General features: G+C 32.0%; 3 protein-coding genes across 3 annotated transcripts; all 3 read left to right on the top strand.

Moving 5' to 3' along the window:
- Window positions 1-225: 225 nt before the first annotated feature.
- Bma-noah-2 (PAN domain containing protein) lies at window positions 226-5,445 on the top strand (the record flags this gene model as incomplete). The annotated part of the gene is made up of 10 exons (XM_043073118.1): window positions 226-681; window positions 1,386-1,569; window positions 2,066-2,338; window positions 2,488-2,742; window positions 3,092-3,288; window positions 3,642-3,802; window positions 4,042-4,272; window positions 4,621-4,777; window positions 4,991-5,157; window positions 5,295-5,445. The coding sequence occupies 10 exons, from the start codon at window positions 226-228 to the stop codon at window positions 5,443-5,445; spliced, it is 2,232 nt and encodes a 743-aa protein (XP_042929052.1).
- A 2,802-nt stretch (window positions 5,446-8,247) lies between these two features.
- On the top strand, window positions 8,248-12,763 carry Bma-tre-4 (Trehalase family protein; the record flags this gene model as incomplete). The annotated part of the gene is made up of 13 exons (XM_001898437.1): window positions 8,248-8,340; window positions 8,482-8,663; window positions 8,871-9,014; window positions 9,136-9,308; window positions 9,479-9,581; window positions 9,761-9,950; window positions 10,017-10,179; window positions 10,234-10,345; window positions 10,494-10,723; window positions 10,842-11,038; window positions 11,233-11,392; window positions 12,278-12,365; window positions 12,661-12,763. The coding sequence occupies 13 exons, from the start codon at window positions 8,248-8,250 to the stop codon at window positions 12,761-12,763; spliced, it is 1,938 nt and encodes a 645-aa protein (XP_001898472.1).
- A 9,699-nt stretch (window positions 12,764-22,462) lies between these two features.
- On the top strand, window positions 22,463-23,862 carry Bma-npr-35 (Tachykinin-like peptides receptor 99D, putative; the record flags this gene model as incomplete). Its single annotated transcript, XM_001898436.1, has 4 exons — window positions 22,463-22,660; window positions 22,846-23,040; window positions 23,136-23,223; window positions 23,453-23,862. The coding sequence occupies 4 exons, from the start codon at window positions 22,463-22,465 to the stop codon at window positions 23,860-23,862; spliced, it is 891 nt and encodes a 296-aa protein (XP_001898471.1).
- Between the last annotated feature and the right edge of the window lie 62 nt (window positions 23,863-23,924).

Raw genomic sequence — 23,924 nt, forward strand, 5'->3', positions numbered from 1 at the left:
GATAAGATTTGCACCATATACATGTATGTATACCGCAACAGTAACTGCTACTACAACTACCACCACAGCTTGCCATTTAAATCATGTTAACTAAGCGTACCAACCTATTATAGCCACTTTCCTTTTAGAATTAGTCAGCCATCATATGAATTCCAAAAAATACTTCCTCTAATCAGATGTAGGATTTCAGGTAATTCCAGGTAATTATCGGTGATATCTTGTGCTATGTTGCCATCATTGTTCATGCGGCTGCTACTACTGCTATTAACATCATGTGCAACAATAAGCTGGGCAGTGTTCGAGTGTGCAAGTCATGAAACGACGGCATTTGTCCGTATAGCACGAGCACGTCTCTCCGGAACACCAGTTGTTGTATCCACTGCCGGACATGACCTCACATGCGCTCAGTATTGCCGTAACAACATTGAACCAACAACAGGAGCTCAACGAGTCTGCGCTTCGTTTAATTTTGACGGTCGTGAAACGTGCTATTTCTTTGATGATGCTGCCACTCCAGCAGGTACTGCTAATTTGGCATCAAATCCATCAGCAAACAATTTTTACTACGAGAAGACATGCATCCCAGGTGTTAGCGCACATGAAGCATGCACATACCGATCATTTTCATTTGAACATACCCGAAAAACTGCTTTAGAAGGATTCGTTCGCAAATCCGTCCAGGTACTCTAATTAATATTCTGCTCTTTTCACAAGTACTACTTATGGTTAGCACGTAGTTTTAAGTATTTGATATAATCTCAAATTAGATCATATAAAGAGTATATCTACTAAAGACCTCATTTTATGTCTGCTACTATCACTTTTGAGTTATTACTGTATAAAAAGGTTGCAGATAATTTGATTGGCTGATCGAAATGTGTATTGGTATTTTTTCCGTGACATCTTCTAGCTGTTAAAATTTAAAATCCATAACATTTTCTCTACAAAAATTCCATCAATAACTAAAATGACTGTTCAAAATCACACTTTAAAGAAATTATTACCATTTAATTTTACCCATAAAAATCGCTGATAGCAAATAATTTATAAGTCAATGAAAGTAGGGATTATCATACTGTTTATCATTCCTTTCCAAAAAAAAAAAAAAAAAAAAAAGCGACATTTTGGTAATTTAATAAAAAGTGATGATGTATGTAATAGAAAAAATCAAAACAGTAACCAACAGAAAACCTACAGTTTTAAGTGGTCAGAAAACTGTAAAGGCAAAGAATTACGCTGAAACGGATCAAACGAAATTAAAATCAGTTAGGAAGGTACAAAACAATAGCTTTCATATCTACTTTTCTTCCCACAGAAGAGTTGAATTTGTTACAGTTAGTATTTCGAAGTTCGCAATCATTTGATACATTCAGTGATATTTTAAGGTTGGGTCTCGTGAGCAGTGTCTGTCAGCATGTCTTAAAGAAGAAGAATTTGTTTGTCGATCAGTAAATTACAATTATGACACTTATTTATGCGAATTATCAACAGAAGATCGGCGCTCTAAGCCGAATCATTTACGGCACAGTGACTCCCCCGTCGATTATTATGACAACAACTGCCTATCCCGTAATTTGTTTACAGTTATTTGAATTCCTAAAAAGATTTTCTTCTCTCACTGGCAACATTATTGTAATTAATTGCTCACTGAATAGATAAAAATTGTCCAGTGCTTGACTTTAGTGGGAAATTCTCCAATTAGGCAGTCCAATTAAACTTGGAAAAAAAAAAAAAATTAAAAAAAAAAAAAAAATTAGGCAGTCCAATTAAAAAAAAAAAAACATATGAATTGAAGAAAAATTGTTCGTACATTTCACACTGCTTTCGAATTCTTTCAAAAGATTTCGAAATTCGTGTCCAAGAAATATTTGGGAATTCGTTATTTGTGGATTTAAAAAACTCTTTTACTGACTGGGAAATAATGAACAAATCGTACCATCATTTATCAGGAAATTTTGACAACTGTGCAAAGGTAAAAACAGGAGGCTAGGCTGCTTTTTATTTAAGGATATTTCAACAGTTAAATCAGAAAAAAAAGGAATTGACTTAATCAATTTTTTTTCAGGTCAAAATCGATGTGGCGAAGCGGGTGGTAACCTGGTTTTCGTAAAAACGACAAATTTTGAGATTCACTTTTATGATCATACACAGTCTGTTGAGGCACAGGAATCATTCTGTTTACAAAAGTGTCTCGATTCCTTAAATACATTTTGTCGTTCCGTGGAATTTAGTCCATCCGAAAAAAATTGCATCGTAAGCGATGAAGATACATTCTCCAGAGCAGATCAGCAGGGTCATATACAGGGCAAGGATTACTACGAACCTGTTTGCGTTGCAGGTAAGTTTTTGAGCAAAAATTATGGGATATTATTTTAGAAGTTACAAACGGATGTTACTGAAAAATTAATAAGTGATTACTTTCTAACCAGATGACAAATTAAATTCTGAAGTTTTGATACCAGTTTAAATTGTTTTGAAAAATTGCAGCAGATCTCAGTTCCTCGACTTGTCGTCAGCAGGCAGCCTTTGAGCGCTTCATTGGTAGTCAGATAGATGGTCAACCAGTTGCTTCCGCTCAGGGTGTTACCTTATCAGATTGTATATCACTGTGCTTCCAGAATCTGAACTGTAAAAGTATTAATTATGATCGCACACAAATGACTTGTTATGTGTTTTCGGTTGGACGTTCAGATGCAAATATTAAACCAAATCCTTCGACCGATTTCTATGAATTTAACTGTGGTAAGTTAGTATATACGGAATCTTTATGTTTTCTTTTTCCATTTGTCTATCAATCAGCTATAGTTTGGAATAGGAAGAAACTTCGATTATGAATTTCTTCAAAATACTAATTTTTTCATTTTTTGATCAAAAAAATTTTTATTTGAATTCTTCTGAAGCGATCAGTTATTGCCATTTACCCGTGAGCACGAACTAATCGTTTCGTTAAATGCTAAAATTTTGATGAATAAGCAAACTACTTGATTTATCATAAGTACTTGACTCGTCCATCAATTACGTATTCTGAAATTAGAAAATTAGATAAGAGAAAACGAACGGTCAGGTGAGCGAAATAAATTAATGCTTATAGAATCACAGTTTGGCGGTATGGCCTTGTGTACCAACGAGGGAATACGCTTCATTGTGAATACTAAAGAACCATATACGGGGGCTATTTATGCTGCAGAACGATTTGGTACTTGTTCACAAGTTGTTGAAAACGCCAAACAAATTTCGATCAATTTTCCACCACCTACTGTGTCCTCTGACTGTGGTACCGTTATTAAGGTATTTTTTTTTTTTTGTTAGAAGTTTCATCTTTATTTCAGTGTTTTGAAAAAAAAAAAAAATGCACTATTCATCATATTCTTTGAAATATGATCAAATAATCACCGAAGATTCGAATCCATCGGCACTTTTGAGACATCGTAGTATTTGATAGTTCATGCATTTTTTATTGTTTTATCTCATCATCTTCTAATTCATCAAGAATTTTATAGAAATGTAAAATGTAGAGATGTGTACAGAAATATAAAATATATGAACATAAACGAAATATAAAATGTAAAATATATGAACATATGCCATACAGAAGATGAGCAAAAGAACTTTATACATAATATAAAAAAGGGGTACTTAAGGATGGTAAATTGGAAGCGTTAGTTGTTGTTTCATTGGATGGTGTGTTACCGCATCAAGTAACCACCGAGTGGGATCGTTTCTATCGCGTTTCTTGTGACATATCCATGGATAAGATGATGCATGAAGGTTCGGTTATTGTCACAACAATTTATGATGCGGGGTAAGTTATTCTCCATTGTTGGATTTTATTATAGCAGAACATAATTATCGCACTTTTTTGTAAGATCCACAAAACACCTGATAAGTTTGTAAATTATATATATATATATTCGCTTCAGAAAACTTGGTCAAAATGACACTTTTTTAATTCTTTGTCGAAACTTATTTCGATTTTTCTTCTGGAGCAATTAGTTCTCTCTTTTTTTTTTCATAATAATACGGAAGACTCCTGTATTTTAGGGAAACGAACACACGTGTTCTTGCTGTAGGAACTCCACCACCGGTAACTGCAACGTTGTCTTTCCTTAGTGATGATGACGAACTCCTGGAAAAGGCTTCAATTGGTGATTCAATCCAAATGGTTGTTACATCTGAACAAGCTGGGCCGCACAATATGATGCTAACCGAATGTACAGCAACAAGAGTTGGTGGAGAGGGTGACGCTGTACCTTTTACGATTATCGAAAATGGGTTAGTATGTCACCTTTATGTTCTGGAAAAGCTAGTGGTTCTGCATTTTTTTTTCAGTTATAGTTTCGGAGCATATTGATTAATATAATTCATTGTTTAATTGTTTCTTTAATAGCTTATAGTTCAAGAAAACTAGAGAATGAAAATGATCCACAATTCCAATTTATTTGAAAAGTTCTGGAATGATATGACATTTATGATATAAACCTCATACTATAGGAGCATGTTTTTTTTTTTTTTTTTTTTCATCTTATATCTGTTATACTCATTCTACAGTTCACTGTTCAATTACATCCACTACTGCGTAAAAATTGGAGGTTTGCATTTAGAAAATTGCGTTTAATTTAGCTGCCCACGTTACCCGGCCCTGGTTGGCCCCGTTCGACAAGATTTTGAGAAAAACCGCCTCAAATGTGACATGAAAGCATTCCGATTAGATGGTTCCTACGACGTTCAAATTTTATGTCAAGTAATGTTTTGTGCTGGACCTAATGGATGTCCACCGGTAAGTCTCACTCTCTTGTATTATTTTTTTTGAGAAATCAGAGATATTTTCCTGTCTAATAATTTCTGAATATTCTGGAAGCCTAGAAGACAAGTTAATAGATATAACATATATTATTCTTTGATATGACACGATTAAACTAAATGGTCAAAGGAATTCCAACTGCAAGGGACAAAGATTTACTAATTAACTAACCTAACCTTGATTTTGTAGAGTAACTGTTTGGATTCTGGAACGAATGAGCTGTTTATGTCTCATGGACGGCGGAAACGAAGTGTCGATGAAAATGATCAAACAGAAGGTACACTGTCTGCAATAATACGAGTTCTCGCAAAAGGAGAAAACGAAGAAGTTTTACAAAATGCTACCTTCCCAAATAAGTAAGCTGTTTAATGGTTTTCAGTGGAAAGACACTAAATTTGGTTAATATTTAACCAAATTTCTGAAGTACAAGTCATTTCTTTCCCTTGAAATAGGTTCGAAAGATCATTTTATTTGCTAATCATAAAATTTTTAGCACTTTTTCGGAAGAATTCGACCTGGTGTGCATGTCTGAGGTGTGGTTCATTTCATCAGTCGTGTCCGTATCTGTGGTATGCTTGATTCTATCCGCATTTATTGTTGTATGGGGCTGTAGTTCTTTGAAGAAGGAAAAGTTGCCATTGTAATTATTTAAATTTTGTTCACTACAGTGATTCCAAGAAGCTTCACTTCAGATTAATTTATACATAAAAGAAGAATGGTTAGAAAATTTAATATATTCGTAATTTTTACTACTCTATTTACCACTTTTTAAATTTGAGAATAAAATGTGGAAACTTGGAAAATAAAGGATAGTGCAATACGTTGATAATAGTAATATAGACGGCATAATAATGATACACAGTTATAATAATTCTACTAATTGCGCCTTTCTAAGCAATTTTTCGAATTGAGACGACTCGGATAAATTCATATCCCTCTTTCTTGTACTACATGTTTTTGTTTCTAGAAAGCTTATACAATTTCCCAATAACTTCTAAATATGCTGCGCAGTTTGTGCCACAAAATGCTATTTATAATTGTTCGTTAAACTTTCATCTCTGTTTTAGCATTCCTATAATTTTCCATCACTTCCCTGATACTTTGCGAAAATTTGTTGTGTCCTGTTGCAGCATTTTCCATTTTAAAATGAAAGAAGCATAAAAGGACGTTTAGTGAAGTTATCAGAACTTTATGTTGAAGGAATTATGAATAATGCATCCTTCCTCTGAAATACAGTTAATTTCTCCACAATTCCTTAAGCACTCGTATCAGGTTATATTTCATGTACTCATGCTCTGTTATTTTGCTGTTTAAGAAAGTAAACCGTTTTCAGGAAATGTTTCAGACCGTTTATTGCATTTTCCAGCGACATAAGCGATCCAGCATTTAATCGTAGATTACTAATCAATTGCATAATCTGGTCCAAACATTACTTTATTCCAGCTGGTGCAAACATCACTTTATCTCAGGAATAATATCTGAAATGACTGTGAAAAAATTCCTTTAAGACATCGCCGTGCACTCAGTGTTGACCCAAATTTTAGTTAGATCTTCGTCAGAAAGCGGGTGTTTCGTTATATGGATGACCGGAAAATGAAAGCAAGTTCGTAGATCCTATTTTTCGAATGGAAGTCGATGTAGTGCAATTAATTTCAATTTGGTTCAAAACCAAAGCTCATGTTCAGCACTGTATTGATATCACTTTTTAGTAATTTGAATTAGTTGATATTATGAATATTAATGAGGAATGCCAGACACAACAATGAGAAGTTGTTTTGGATCACCGATAATGCAGTGTGATACAGAAATATGCTTTGAAGATAAACTGAAAGAAACGTACTTGAAATTAGTTACGCATTCATGGCAAAATGCACTCGCATAGTTAGTATCGTGGCTGGTCTATTAGTCTCGCAAATCTCCCGTTAGAAGAAGTTGTCATAATTTTTGCGATGTTGATTTTGAAGTCCCATTTGTAATGTAGCACTGAGACACTTTATTACTACTTTTGTTAGCTATTTTGAGCACTTGCTACCGATACTACTGGTGTCGAGTTGAATTAATTTAATTCAGATGGATTTTGGAAGAACTATTTCTTACTTCCAACCTTCTCATTTGCCTGGATTAGAATTGATTTAGTAGGTGGCTTTAAGAAATATGGAACCAATTGAAGAAGAAAATTTCGAGATGTCTAGGTTTCTATGCAGCTTCATAGAAGGTATACATATCAAATGCGCGAAAAAAAATTCGAAATGTATATACAAAAGTATTTGAAGATTGAGTAACCTTGAAAAGACAAAATTTTGATAAATCAAACGCAGCAATTTATGACAAATGAAGGATGACTTACGGTTGTGGAGTATCCTTCCCGAAGTTTTATTTAACTTTCTTTATTATACATTTTCGAATACAAATACCAATTTTAGAGGAAAATATATATAAATTTTGAATTTCGGCCAACGCAATTATTCATCAGTTGTTGTTCCGCGTACTCTAATCTAATGGTTAGTTGGACCTGAAATGCTGAGTCACGAAAATAGCTTCCAGATTTCTGAGCGCAAAAAAGCTCCCTCCACTCTTGTACTAAGTGCAAAACAATGGAAAATCGAACACCTAAAGGTTAGGCATTCTTTAAAGCTGAACTGCACTATTGGAAGTAGGATTCGTTACAATAACCAGCGTTAGTTGTTCTTCTGAAACTTATACTATAGAATTAACCCACCAATCCTTTATTTGCTTTTTGTGTATCTCTTTCCCAACAAAACTTCTATTCTAAAGGTTGTGAAGTGCAATCGCCCCCACGTTTGCCTCACATTTTTCGACATTCCACTGACACATATCCCTGCATCTGACTGATGTCACGGACCCCCCACTTCCCACCACCAAATCCCTCCCAACTTATTATTCCCATGTAAGGACATAAGTCAGTACGTGCCACATTATTTACCTCACTACATATATCTCTTCTCGTACGTGTTGGTCATAATGCTGTATTGTTTTCTTTTGCATTAGATTGTACGTCGGAATTTGTAATGATAGGTTCTGTTACTTCCAAATAATATTTTGCAGTTTTTCTGCTGAAAGTTTGTAGAATAAAAAAGGATGTATAAAGTAAGAGTTGATGTGCAACCATGGGGAAAATTAAACAAAAAGTATGGCTTAATTCATTGTCTTGGCTTTTTTCTTTTTATATCACCATATGAAGACTTTCAGCATCCCGAAAATTGCTGTGCTGTGAACGACATGCAGTAGTATGCCGGAAGTGTGCAGCACTGAATAAAGCAAGCTCGTAATATTTTCAAATGTATTATTCTGACCTTTTGATTCGCACTCATTTCTTACTGTTCTCACATTCCAGAAGTGAACACTTCCTCGCCATATTTACAATGTTCCCGTAAAGTTGTGCGTAGACGCAAACAAGGAGATAATTTCAGATATACTGAAGTAAAATGAAAGGTTTAATATGTGTAATATTTTTTGTACATGGATTACGCGGAGTTCACACAGAGTTAATAGCTACGCCAAATAAACTTAAAACTACAGTAAGCTGTTACTCGTATTTACCAAAATTACAAAAAAAGCACTATGTTTTTATTTTTTTTCAAACATGTTGGTTTGGCGCACAACAAAATTGTACACTTTCATGTGAGATTAAAATCTTTGTTCTATTCCACGATTTACAGATTGATAAAATCGATGTGCCCTTAGAACCGAACTGCTCACAACCAATTTGCCTAGGGCCTTTATCTCAAATTTATTGTTCCGGAAAACTAATTCACGCAACGTGGATATTTGGAATGCAGGAAACATGCCCTGGTAATATGATGCGTAAATCACCGGAACTCATTTTGGAATTGTTTACGAAGTGAGTATTTTAGATTAATAAGTAAGAACGCTATGTATTTAGTTTTGCCTTGAAATGCTGCATCTTTCTCACAGCTGTGGATAAAAAAATCTGCTATTAAAGATTAATTAGCATCATTACATGAATACCCATCTGCTAAAATACCTACAGTACTAAAAATAATTTCTGTTAATCCAAACTCTTAAAGATAAATTTGTGTATTTTCAGCCTCACCTATCCACTAAGACGTGAACAGTTTCAAAAATTTTGTGCCGAAAACTTTGCGAACATAAGTTATCTTAAACAGGCAACTTTGGAAGATTGGACTGAAGAACCCGAAAATATAAGACGATTGCAAAACACAGGGTTAAAGTAAATATTTTCAGACTGTGTAGAATTTATGAAGTAATCGTATGATACCTTTAATCTCCTTTTAAATTTCACTAATTTTAAATACGCTTATCATATATGATGTCAAAACTTTGAATTTAAGAAAATTTGCTCGAAAACTGAATAAATTATGGAAAGTATTGGCACGAGAATTCGTGGAACAGGTGCATAAAACTCCGGAGCTGTTCCCAATTTTGCCTGTTTCAAATGCATTCATTGTGCCTGGTGGTTCGTTCCAAATATATTTTTACTGGGATTCGTACTGGATCAATAAAGGTTGGCATTATATTCCAGCTACATTGATACATATGAAAAGAGTCTCATCATATAAAAGTGTAACATCCCATGTCTCTTATAAACATTTTCGTTACCAATTATTTTCATATTTGGTAATTTAGCCTGTACCGTCCAACTTTGTCCATTAAATTTTCTGAGAATTTTTTCAGGATTGTTATTTTCAAATATGTCAACAACTGTTCGTCAAATCCTTGAAAATCTGGCCAGTGTTGTGCAGTTCCATGGATTCATTCCAAATTCGGGAAGTGTGCAGTAAGTTTCCTGCATTTCACGCTTCTCGTTATAGATACTGGATATATGTGAATTATATTTGGTATTGTTTCATATTTTATTTTTAACAAAAGATAGGCTTAAGACTGATCAGACTAACAACTGGTCATAATGGTTGCAGGAATTTTGACCCAGTTTATCAATCTTGGGTTTTGCTGCAGATTGTCGCGAAGAAGTCATCCTCCATTGTTTACGCAAATGGTAGCGGATTATTATGCTGCTACCGGCAACAAAACTCTGTTGAAAGAGATGATACCGTGGATGAATCAAGAGATGTTATGGTGGACAGAAAACCGAGCATTTTATGTCAAGTTGCCGTCCGGTCGAAAGTACCGAATGTATCAGTACAGGGTGAGTAGTGCTATCATCCACACTGTCATGAAAGATACTAAAATTAGTTTGAATAGATTATTTCAGGCTTTGTCCAGTTGTCCACGTCCGGAAAACTACTTAACCGATCTGAATAATGGGTTAAATGGCACAGGACATCCAGAATTTATTTGGTCTTCAATTGCTAGTGCTTGCGAATCTGGATTGGACTTTAGTACGAGATGGTTTGCACATCAGGGAAAATATGCAGGTGAATTTCATCTTGCTATTTTTCATCACTAGCTGTCATTATAAGTCTTTCCAGATACCAAATATTCGATCCGAACCAATAACATTATTCCTGTTGACTTAAATGTGTTTATGGCTTGGAATTTCGCTACCCTTACTAATTTTCACGAAATTCTTGGAAGATCCAAGTAAGTTGTGTCTATTTTTTCCTAAATTAGGTTAGGTTTTACATTTTCACTTCTTATCTTTTTTAATAGCGTATTTTTTCGTATAATTCCATGCTGTGACAAATCATTAATTTTGTTTTCAATGAAGAGCAATAATAGATATTTTAAGAGAGGCTACTGAATATCGTGAATTATACAAGGGATTGCGTGAAGCATTGGATGAAGTTTTCTGGAGTGAAGACTATGGAGCATGGTTTGATTACGATTTGATGGAGCAAAAACTAAGGAGTGGCTTCTATCCGTCTAATGTTTTTCCACTTCTTCTTGGTGGCTATGATGCTCCCGTAACTGAAAAAGTTCTTGACTATTTACTGAAGAGCGGAGCACTCATTTTCAAAGGTAAGTTAGCTTAGTTTATCTGGAATAATTCTTGATTTGGAGAAATTTAATTTTTCAATTCAAGAGAAGCTAGATTTTTTTAATTTGTGGTTTTTATTTTATATACGAAGAGCTCTAGGTGGCATTCCGGTGAGCTTAAATAATGCTTCGCATGAACAGTGGGATTATCCAAACGGTTGGCCACCACTCACACATTTATTCGTGGAAAGTTTACGGTTGTCAAAAAATGAAAAGCTTGTTAAAATAGCTGAGGAAACAGCTTGGAAGTTTATTCGTACTGCTTACAATGGAATGATGTACCCAAAAATGGGAATGGTTTGTGCCATTGTTTTGTATGTTCTTATGGACGTAGTGAATATTGTTATAACTTGCTTGTACTGGTTTTGTAAATTTGTGTAGCTCGATGCTTAGCATGAACCTGGATTTTTTTTTTTTTCTTGGAAAAGCTTATAGTGTTATTGACACAATGGGTTTTGCATAATGTAAAGAAACAAAATTATCCTTTGCAGCCAGCAGCGTGTTGGGAAAAATATGACATTCGATATGATGATGGTACACCTGGCTCAGGTGGTGAATATCCTGTGCAACAAGGTTTTGGGTGGACAAACGGTGCTTTGCTTGATCTCATTTATAAATATGGAATTCTTGAAGAGCACACAATTTCTAGAAGTAAGCTGTTTCTCTCTGAATACTTAGAGAAAAATCGAGAAAATTTTGATGGGAAAGATATCAAATAGAATGTAATGTAAGGTTCTTTAACCGAATAAGATGACATATTTGAATATTTTAACTTATTATTTTGATACCTTCTTTTCTTGTATTTTTTTGCGCTATTTACAATGCCAGTGGAAGACGATGCATTCAAGAGGATCACTTGACGATTGCCATGAGTTATACTGCTTAATTATATGCTTTTGTTTAGACATTCTTCCGTTGTTCTTCAAGCTAATTAAATTAGCAGTCTATCACATTGATTCTTTCTATTACAGTTCCAAGTTTGTTTTTGAAGAATCTACCCAGTTTAATTAGCTAAATTAGTAGAATACTAACACAAACTATTTATTTGACCATTACTTTACGTTGAAATACTTCAGTTTCTTTTTTAGAACTTTCCATTTTGTCTTCAGATTTCGAAATTGGTTAAATGGACTTCCCAACAGTTTTTATTGCGTTTGTTGATGCTATTCGTAATAATTGTTTATGATCAAAAATCATCCTAATATACTGCTGCTTGAAAGTGAGATAAATTAGAAACAGTTCATCTGATGAATGATACCACTGATGTTATGCTAGTATATTTAACATTTTGGCGTATTAGGGGTTTTATTACGGAACTTCCTTTTGTACCGACTTCGATGAGCAAGGTATTTTTTCCCTAGCAAAGATTACATTTGGCCATGTTCTTTCTCAAGGGTAACTTGTGTTTTTTTCTTTGATATTTGTTTAGTATGATTATAGAAAAAGTTGAAAGTGCAAAGCGTGGTAATTATTGTTGATCGAAATTTCTATATTAAATGTATTTAAAAGTCGTTTGGTTACACCATATGTTTTCAGCAGAACCAATAAACTCAGGTAAATCATGTGCGAGTGGGAAACAGTTTATTTTTCTGGTTTTTATACTGTTTGGATTATTAATGCTTTGGTAAGCTTCATTAAGAAAATTTCAGAATTTGTTTGGGATTAAAACTAGAAGTTCCTTTATGTACATTTCCGGCTGCCGTTTATGAATATCTTCAAGTTGGTCAGTAGGCGTCTGCATCTCATGAGATGTTCATTTATGTATCCATACTTTAAAAAGTTTCTCAGAGAAACGAAGTATTACTGAGGAATCTAGATCTATTGAAGCAGTGTGTAATTTACATGTTGTCAAACAACTGGGTTCATAACACATGATGAGAGAAAAAATAGTTGGAATTAAGTTGTAAATGTGCTTGCAGGTTACTAATAGCTTTTGCGCTTCGCTTGAAGAAATTTTCCAATACCAAACATGAAGAACTTCAGCTTGTTGAAACAGTTCGTCTTCTAGATAATGAATGGTAAAAGATGGGAATTATTGACTGATTCGACGAATAATTTTAACGCATGAAAATCTGTGTTTGTTTTATTTTTGAGCTTTTTCCCAGATCTACATGTCTTTCGTAGTTTTCGGGTTCAATTGTCATTTTGTTTTGGTCTCTTCACTTTTTCATTTGTCTTTGCCTTGATGATTTTTTTTTCTACTTCTTTGTTATTGTGTTCCTGAAGTGATTCAAAAAAAGCTATTTATTTCGGCTAACAAATGTTTCTCGGCAGTAGACATCTATGTAACTGCTTCCTTCTTTTGTAGAGATGTATACTGACCTGATCTACTCGCAAATCAATCACTTTTGAAGTCTTTATTGAACTTTTTAAGTCATACTGGTTCACTGGATTTACATATTTGTTTAGTTTGTTACAAACTGCAGTGCTCAATATTCACATAATCGTTCTTAGTCATTTTCGGCTAACATTTCTTTGTTTCCTCCTTGTGATCTATTTGAAACTTTTCTAACGCTATTTCTAATTTTTATGGCTGAGTGTATGTTAACTAACAATTCAAACATCTGTTTCTAAACCATATGATTCATTTTGTAGTGCACCCAGTTTGTCACTATTATATTGCTGCTAATTGTCTTTCATTCCTCAAATTGCTACGATTGCGATGATTATGTTAATATTTAATTTTTTTTAGAAAAGTCAAATTGCAATGAAATATAAAACAAAATGAACGGCATTTTATACGCTTTTTAATTAATAAATCTTAGCTGTATTTGCTTGACAAAATCAAATCCTTTCGAAAGTTAAAGCTTGTATGAATTACTACAGAAATTCAAAATGTTTTCTTCAGAAAATAAATTTTTTAAAGACTAAATTACAGGACTGTTTCGTAAAGCTGAAATAATTAGTGATGGGTGATTGAAATTCATTTAGAGATCTCGAAACTTTAGAAACCCAATATCCCTTAACTACTTATCCTGAACAGCTATTTTCATAACATGGGTAAATAATTCAAAGAACTGGGGAAGAAATTTTCACGTGAAGAAAAAATCAAGATTGATCTTGAATGAACATCGAAGGGAAATGCTTGCCACTTTTTCGGGTAATAAACCATTCGTTAAACTTCACCCTCTACTAGGTTCATATTGCTCAGGTCTTGTTGTTTTGCGGGGATTTGATCAGTTTCTTCAACCATTTTTTAGGAGTATGCTTTGTTTCGAATGTCATCTGAGAATTTCAGATTATTAATATGCCATTGCCGCAGCTAGCAAATTCTGAAACGTACATTCGGTTTACCATCAGTAGTCTCATTCAATTTTTAACAAAATTAAAGATGTATGTCTGTACTACAACTAACTATTCAAAAATTTATTCTCTAAAGAAAACGTTTTGAATTTCTATAGTAATTCACACAAGCATTAACTTTCGAAAAGATTTGATTTAAATCTGTTTAAACTTTAAGCGATAAGTTTAAACTAATAGACGGAACGATGAATGCTTGTATTTTGAACTTAAACTTCAGCAATAGAGCGAAAAACGATATGTTTTTTTTTTTTTTTTTTTTAAGATAAAAGTTTAACTTCAAAACCATTTAGATTAAAATTAAACTTTAAATTAAAAGCATTCATTATTTAGCTAATAATTTTCTAGTATATCTGAAAACATTACCCTTGAAACAAGAATAATGCAACGATGCATTTCGCGATATCCAGCAAATTCCTTTCACATAAAGCAAAATGTGCAGTAAAAAAAAAAAAATTAAGAAACAGCCAATAAAATGGTTCATCGTTTTTTTAAGAAAAAAGTATTAGAACTGTTTTTTTTTTAAACTAATACTGCTACAAAAATTGCCGATGTTAGCAAAAAATTGCTTTTAATAAGACTTTCTGCTTACAAGTCTTTACTGATTATGCGAAAGAAAAACTTCAAAATTCCAGGCTGATCTTTGGATTTCTAAATATTGGATTTTGCAGGGAAATTTTTTGATAAACTTTCATTATACCCTGAAAATTTTAAATAATTGTCATTCGTTGCTTCCTTTTTTTTTTTTTTTTTTTTTTCGCTCATTCACACAGAGCGGATCCATTAAAAGAATTGACGAGTAAAGAAAACTTAAGGCTTTGCTGTAGTTAATACATATTTTTTAATTAATGTCAAAATAGGATGTGATGAAAAGCTGTAGGCTTGTGTATGTGTCTGTCTGAACATACCTACTAGCTTTTATCTTCCATTATTCATATAACCACCGTATTCCGCGAACTTGAAAACTTAAGTCGCAGCGAAAAGTTTGTCACATTGTCCAACACTAATATATTTTGCAGTACCCATGATCGTAAAATCTCGGGAAGTTCAGATCTAACTGCACCACGGGTCTATGAATAATATAGAATGCTTTTATTTATAAACTGTATTCATCATGTTGGTGGGTAAAGTTTGACTACTTAATTTACCCATACATCGTCTAATTGAATTACTTAAACGAAAATTTCAATCAGTCTTTATGTTTGGCATGCAATCAAACTGTCAACATCAGAAATGCAAGAATTACATTGAGTAACGATTTGTTCTTACTTGATCTTGCGCAATGATTATTCTTCCATCATTGTTTACTCTTGATCTTAACCAAAATCAAATAGATAATTATAATTTAATGGAATCAAAGAGAAATTTGCTCAAGTATTAGTGCTAACATTCTGTTTAGGACTCATGATACAATTTTAGGAGTTACTGCAAAAATAAATTACTGCTGTTTTGATAACTGAAAGTAACTTTGTTGATAAAATTCTGGATGAAATATTAGATTAAACAGTGAGAAGTTTCTTAATTCTTGTGCTGGGCAAAAAAGCTTGCAAAATATAATAGTATATTAGCTTTAAATATGATCGGGATATGACTTTTCACACAAATGAAATGCCGTAAATTTTGAATTAGTGATAAGTGATATTAATAGCAGTTTTATACTCTGCAGAACTATGAGATAACATTTCTGTAAATATTTCCCTGTCAAATAATCTTCCTCTACATCTATTTTCTTTTTTCATTTTTTGTTTACTAATCTCTATTTCGATTCATAAAAATCTAAAATCTGTGTTTTAGTACTCTCAAAAAATGTTTAATGATATACAAATTAATCTATTTAAAAAGAAAACTCCAGTTCTCAATCTTCAGTCTGCAGAAAAAATGATGCGTATAACTCACCAGAAATGAACAAAAAAAAAAAAATTGATTTTCACGCCAGAAATAAAAAAAAATTGAAAAAATGATTTTTTTTTTTTGATATGTGATTTATTGATATCTATCATGTAATTCTCGATCAGCGCACAGCACTTAATTTGAACGTTAAAAAGCAAGAAAAGTAAAATATTCCGAAAAAGAAGGAAACTGTTTCAGGACGAAAGATCAATCAGATGACAGGTTGGGACAAAGGAATACAGTCTAAAGTTTTGTATGTGTCACTAAATAGAGGCAATAAATTGTGAAAAGTGAAAGAAATGAAAGAGATAACTGTTAAGTAAGTTTTAGGATAAGAATAGCAGCTTTACTTTTTTGCAATCGTTTTGAGTTAGTGGTACTTCCACATTTTGAAAAAACTGTTGCGAGCACAAGTGTGCTTGTTTTCAGACATCATAAAGCATCACATTTGACAGTACTTTGACGCTGTTTATCATTTTAGGGAGGAGAATTTTCAAGTAATTTCAGTCATCGAATTCTATCCGTTAACAAAATGATCGATTTGTATGTAATGCACATTTGAAGCTGGCAAATTTCTTAGTTATTAGATGGATTCCTGCAAACAAAAGGATTGTTTGGGACTAAAAGAAGAAGAATTTTTTGGATTGCAATCAAAAACACTTTCAAAAAATAATTACTTCACTGATACAACTTTGACCTCTCTTCACTATGTTGCAAAATTCAGTAATACAATTGCTTCTTCTGAAAGTGCAAATGATGAATATCAGATTATTCGAATTAAGACGCACTATATGGTTTTCTAATTCTATTTTCAGAGTAGCAGCAAGATCACATTAGTCAGCTGAGCTTCAGTTCAAATGATCATTAGTAGACCAGTCATTTCACAACATCTCACCGATCTAATTTCTTCCCAAAGTGCCAACAAATACAATTCATTTTTCATTGATATGAAGTAAAGGAGCTGTTTCACTGCTCTGTAGTCTCATTCATACTTTAATTCCCATTGAAATCAGATTAAAAATATTAAAAAGGATGATTTTACAAATTGGTTCTCCTAAAATTTTTGCATTCGATTAAGAAAGAAGCAATTATCTCGATCATCTGTGCGTTTAGTATGGCTTCTTTTGTTGTCACCAAGAGATAGCAGCATTCAGAGTACGATAGCATCATTTATATATATATATATATGTATATATACATATATATATATATATATGTATTCTGAGTTTCCCTCATTAGTAGACGTGATTTGATATCGGTTCCACTTTAGCTAATTTGCATAACTCATAAATTGTTAATGAGAGTTAAGATATGCTTTGAATTACTGCACTATTGGAATTGGTGCTACATCTATTTCGTTTTTCACTTAATTATTCCCCTAACTACAAAGTGAGATTTTGTAGAAATAAAATTACTTCTGCCACTTCTGAAGGATTAATTTGAGAAATATCTACAGAATGAGAATCATCTTCTTGTAATGTTGAATGCTTAAAAATTAGATTATCTATAAAAAAAAAAGCATTTTTCTTTACGACACTTTGCTTATATCGCAAAAAAAAAAAAAGATTTTCACACTTATACCAACCATTTTTGACTTATATAAGATGGGTAGAAAAAGTGTTGCAAAAGGAATGTTAAGAACAAAAATTTGAATTCCTGATGTTCTGAAAGCTTTAAACTCTTTGCTGAAATATACATTATCTCAGGAAATGGTCGGTCAGACCAGAACTACAATTATACAGCTGCCTTTGTAATTGTAAAGTGAGTAGTAAGTGAAGTCGGATTCAAATCATTTTCGCAAAATTGATAAATCCGGACTGTTCCCATAATCTACATTATCATAACGACAGCAATTTTTTAAGTATTACTGAGAATACCACTGATTCTAATATTTAAGCAATTGGCAAATGATTATATTTAATTAATAATCCTTCCAACTTTTCATTAAAAACGTGACGGATTGTTTTGTTACTTCCGGAACGATAAAACTAAATAGGGGACGGGGAGGAGCTCTAAATGTATGACAGCGACAGCGAGCATTAAGCATTAGTCTGAGCAAGTTGAGAGGAAGAAGCAAAACTTCAAAAGGATTGCATGTTAAAACTTTAGCTGCTCTTCGATCACTTTCGCAGTAACGGAAAAAAAAATAGGAACAGCGATATATTTAACTCGACCGTAATATCAAATCTTTATCATTCCAATATGAAAGAGCTGGAAGCAACTCGTCATCCTACATTGTTGATTATCACTTATTCAGCATTTTATTCTGCCGTCTTTTTGTTAGGCCTTTTGGGCAATACATTCGCTGTACTATCTGTTATCTTGCATCCACAACTGCGTTCATCCACAGATTATTTAATATCATCACTGGCCACTGCTGATCTGTTAATTATATTATTTTGTCTTCCTACAACTTTGCTTAATAATCTTTTAACAGGTTATTATTATCCGTTACACATTTTCTTTTTATTTACTTGTATTCAGCTTCTCATTCTTCCTCATTTGAACCATTTCATCTTCTCTTCACTTATTCTAACCTTTTTTTTTTTTTGAAAATCCAAAAATTCATATCATTTAAATCTAAAACTTACATAATAAAATAAGTGAAAATGCAAAACATACGATAAAGCATCTTTCCAGTAATTGACCAAAAACACAATAGCTGAATGATTAGCTGGAAAGCTTTAAAAAATTCAACTTTAGGAAGAGATGTTTCACATAATCAATAAACTATAGTCGTCATTGTTTGAATGGAGCTTGAAAGCTAATACTACGAAAGCTCAAAACAGCTCTCAGATCTTTAACGCCCCTGAAGCATTAATCGATTGCTGAGTTTCAGCGATCACCCGAAGATGCGTAATGTAAATAAGAAATTGTCGATCAATTTGCTCATTTTTATCAAATGTTACATAATGATGAAGGCAAGATTTTCTACAAAAATTCTTTCTTTTTATGAAAATGCAAGCAATTGCTTCATTGAAAACAATTACTCAAATTTCCAAAAATTTGAGCTTTAAAATAAAAAAAAAGCGAAAAGTCTACTACATACACATATAAAATTCAAGAATTTCGTAAATTATTATAGTCTGGGAATCTTCTTTTAACTTCAAATTCACTTCAAATTCAAATTCACTTTTCTTTTAACTTCAAATTCACTTAGTGTTTTTAGTATCACAATCTTTTTTCAATTGGAATGTGAATGCATGAAGTTTAATGATGCATAAGAATTAACATTTTGTACAAAGTTCATTTGTGAGGTGTATTTCTGGTTTTAGTTTTGTGAAGACAAAACATTTTAGTTTTCAATTGTTATCCACAATTAATCGATAAAGCTATAATTGTTTATTGTTTGTTATTATTAAGCATAAATGTTGCTCAAATAAAAAAGTTGCAATTGGTAAAGAAATGCCATGCCATGCCATGCCATTTTCATGCAGTAAATAATGTAACTATTGTATTGATCAGTTATACTGATCACAAGAATAGATAACGATAGCTTTGATCAAAGCTCACTGTAGATTAAGGCTTTAACATAAACAATTTATTTCCGATAAATAATCTTCAAATCTAAGAACTTTCCTTATGAAATGCAAAGCATTTGTTTTAATAGTTAAATGCATTTTGTGCAATATCTATCGGATGATAACGAATTTCTCCAAAAAATTGCGCAAATGACCACCGTTGTGAAAATCCCAAATGATCTCTGCCTATCCATTTCAATTTGCTATGATTCACTGCTTTTTCATTTTTCTCTTGTAACTTCCCATTGCATACACAAAGATTCGCATGACGACTAATTCACTGACTAACTTAAAGTACCCAGCCTTATCTAAAAAGAATGATAAAAACTAAAATCATGAAAAAGTTCTTAGGAGAAAAAAGAAAAAAAAAAAAACACACACACACACACTTAAGAGCTTCATCAGACTTACAACTATTTCACAAACTCTGTTATGCTTTCGAAAAAGTGGCCAATTAAACATGAAGTGTACTGCACCACTGATATTCTAATCCTAAGATTTTCTCGCATGTTAATTATATTTCCATTATTCACCACGATATTAACATTATTAGTTATTACAGAAAGCGCTATGTAAGGTGTACCGTGTTCAGCAACCTAAGAAAACCATCTTTCTGGGTACCATGCTTCCTATTTTTCTCATTATCGGACAGAAGCAGTAAGCTGGTTTATAAGATTTTTGCCGATCATCGTATTTCCTCAATTTGACCGTAGTTTTTAACTCATATTCTTCTAGTTCAGTGTTTACTATATGTTACCATGATATTGTGATAAGCTGATTAGCTCAATTTATAGATTTTTCAAAACATCTAAATGTTAATTTTAGACTCCTCAGGAATCGGTTATATTTGGAAGTTGTTTATACATATTTTGACATCTCATTGCACATTGATTCTCTACATTAAATTTTATGATCCATTCCTTGAATATTATTGACTTTTCCATTACAATTATAAATTTAAACCTAAATTCTTCTTTTTTTTTTCACTTTTTTCTAAAATTAGTTTTAAAATTCCTAAACTTACATGTTTTACTTTTGAAAAAAATATCTTTCTTCTTTTTTTTTCTGCATTGAAAACTTTTCCTCATTTTTTTTTTTCATCACCATATTATTGAAACGCAAATGGAACATTATTTTAATTAGAGTAAAAATCTGTCCACTAGTGAAATGAATCTAATAAGAGTATGAGCCTCAAAAGCAACAAGATTTAATTTAATTTCTTATCTACCATTTTCTCGATTTTCAGTTTCTTAAAAAAAAAAAATTGCTGCTATCCAAAAAGTCAAAAGTTTTTTTTTTTCTTTTTTTTTTTAGATTTAATATTATCAAAAATTGCCTTAGTGTATTAAAGAATTTTGGGTATTTTTTTGAAAATTTTTTTTAAAAATTGGAAGTTTTGACAAAACATCAGATTCCAAATATACTTCAATATTATTATAAAATAATAATTGTAACTGATAACAGTTAACCCACAGTTATTTACTGAGAAAACGGGCGATGTTGCTGGATCACAACAAATTATAAATTCAATTTATATTTTCGATGGAAGTTCACAAAAGCTTCTGTGTATTGCCAGTGCTATTACTATTACAAAATGTGGCAAAAAATATAAAATAGATAAATCAATTGGTCAAAATGAAATAGATAAATCGATTGATCTAGCAGTAGTTTTTAAAATATTTTCAAAAGATTGAAAAGTGTACTTAAGCAATGCAAACTTTAAAGAATTATTACAAAAGATGACAGAGCAAAGTTTCTATTGTTATTTTTGGAGAGATCATTCAACTGAAGTTCACAGATCAAACGAATTACTTCTGGAACTGCTAACATTTATAATCGATGAGTAAAGCTGCTTAAATGATAAGGAAATTTCTTTTTTGTGATATATTATGCAATATTTTCAAAATTTTTGAGTATATTTAATAAATTTATTTGCTTTAGACATTATTCTACATGACTTATCACAATTTTTTAAATTACTGTGATAGTTCTAATTTCTGTTCTATAATAGAAATTTAGTAATCAATTAATTGATTTATTTTATTAATTCATCACAACTTTGAACTGAATATTAATTTTTGAATATTTTGAATGTTAATTCATCACAACTTTGATATGTATTGCAATTTACCAATCTTGTAATTCGTTTCCATGAAATATCAGATTACACTTTGTGAAAGTCAATATCAAAATAAAAAAACTTGAAATGTCATTCGTAACGCTTAAAAATAAGTTTGTCTTTTCTGTGACAAACTATCGGTCCTCTAAAATTATTCTAAAATATAATTCGAAACCATATGACTATAATAAAACGACTTCACCACAAAAAATTAATTTTACATCGTGTGTATAAATATTAATTAATCCCAATTAATATTGTTTTTTTTTTAAATTACTTTTCTTTTCAAAAAAATTGTGTGCTTTGGTTTGAAATTAAAAATTTAAAATTTTCTATTCTTAGATAACTCCAAATCTCCAAAAGATTGGAAAAATGTAAATTATCGATTCCATTTTTCGGTTTTTATGACACATATATTTATTTATTTTCAATTAATTAACTGATCTTACGCTTTCCGAATCATGTTCAAAATTCATTTTGAAGGAAATTTCTCATCTGCAGACTTTCTGGACTGCACCTTGGAAATTAAAAGACTTTCAAGAAGATGTTACCGAAATGTTGAAAAGAAAAGAAATCAATTAAATTGCTAAATGAAAAATGGGAAACATTGTTTCTTAGGATTTGAGAGATTTTTCAAGCGTACTTCAAACAGAATACTACAATGACGTGTCAACAGAATACTAAAATTAATCAATGTTTCTGTTTTAAGCATCATATTAAACGCTTTAAAAATTGTACTGTTACCTCATAGAATTTTCTGCGAATTGCATTGTTCATAAGTAAAAAATTGCTTCTATTTATTTTAATATTTTCAGTAAGATTAATTTTTATTAACAATTATGAAGTTAGCTCAACTTTTCAGAATGGCAACTTGGTGCGATAGGCTGCAAAATGTCAACTTGGATAAACTCGACGACTTCTTGTGCTTCAATCTTTACTCTGGTTGCCGTTACAGCAGATCGTTACTTAGCAATCTGTCACACGATGAAATATGCTGTATGGGATTCTCGATGGACACTTTATGTGATTGCAGGAATATGGATGCTCAGTGGAATTCTTGCAGCACCAACTTTAGCCATCTATGACGAGGTTTCTGGATATAAAGGAGTTTTTTTTTTTTTTTTTTAACATAATTTTAAAGTATTTAACAGGAAAAGACAACTATGTTAATCAATTTAAGAAAGTTAATCAATTCTTTTCATTCTCGATAATAAAAATATTGACAAATAAAATGCAATCCTTAGAATAGTGCTTAGAAATAATATTTATTTTAGATATTATTTACATTAGATCCACCAAATGGTACCATGGTGGCACGCTTATGCATTGCAACACAAGATGAAACAATAAACTTTATTATTGTTAATTTACTACTTGCATTTACTATTCCATTCATCCTGATATCAGCGCTTTATACACGTATCTTCATCACTGTATCAAATCATCGTAGTTTGGCTGTGAACGCTAAGGTAATATTAGTTGATTAGAATTTTATTTGATTAGTTGATTAGAATTTTATTCATAGTCAAATTTTAGAAAATCTTAGTAAAATTGTAGTTTTTAGATTCGTGATGAACGCGTTAAGTTACGAGTGGCTCAAATGATGTTTACAGTTATTATTGTTTTTGCACTATGCTGGCTACCATTACATGGTTTGCTCATTTAGTATATTTCCAAATAATAATTTATAATTTTGATAATAAGTTTAATATCTCACTTCCATAAAATTTCAATTCTAATACCGCTCTAACGAGTAAAGTAATACTTTCAATTCTATAGTTTTGGGAAGTCTTATGTGACCTTATTCAAGTGTGATCTTCTCATGTGAATTCAAAATTTATTAAAATGAATTCACAAATATCAAACATTTATGTATTGCAGGAATATACTCCTATTTTTTCCTTACAAAGGACTACAATACATCAACATTTCAATTTGCATCCCAGGTACTACGTCCAATTTTCCAGTGGTTATCACTACTATCATCATCATTAAATCCCCTTATCTACATTGTATACAGTCAGAAGTATCGACGAGCATTTCGTCAATTTCTCGTTCTACCATGCCGCCGTGAACGATATGAACAAACACGGAGCAAAACGCAAAATATTCAACAGTTATGGCTTAAATCACATTCACCTGAGGAGGCGTTATATTGTGGACAGTTTAACGGACGCACTAAATCTGCACGTGATATCATCACTCTACCATCAATTACCATCCTTTCAACACTTGACATGCCATTCTCTCATTCACAACCAACTCGTAATTATACCACCACTTCTTTTTAAAATTAAAAAATAAGAAATTGGTGCTTCTTTATGTGTCAAATAATTATTCCTTCATTATGCAT

The sequence above is a fragment of the Brugia malayi genome (assembly GCF_000002995.4).
Source record: "Brugia malayi strain FR3 genome assembly, contig: Bm_v4_ChrX_scaffold_001, whole genome shotgun sequence".
Lineage (NCBI taxonomy): Eukaryota > Metazoa > Nematoda > Chromadorea > Rhabditida > Onchocercidae > Brugia > Brugia malayi.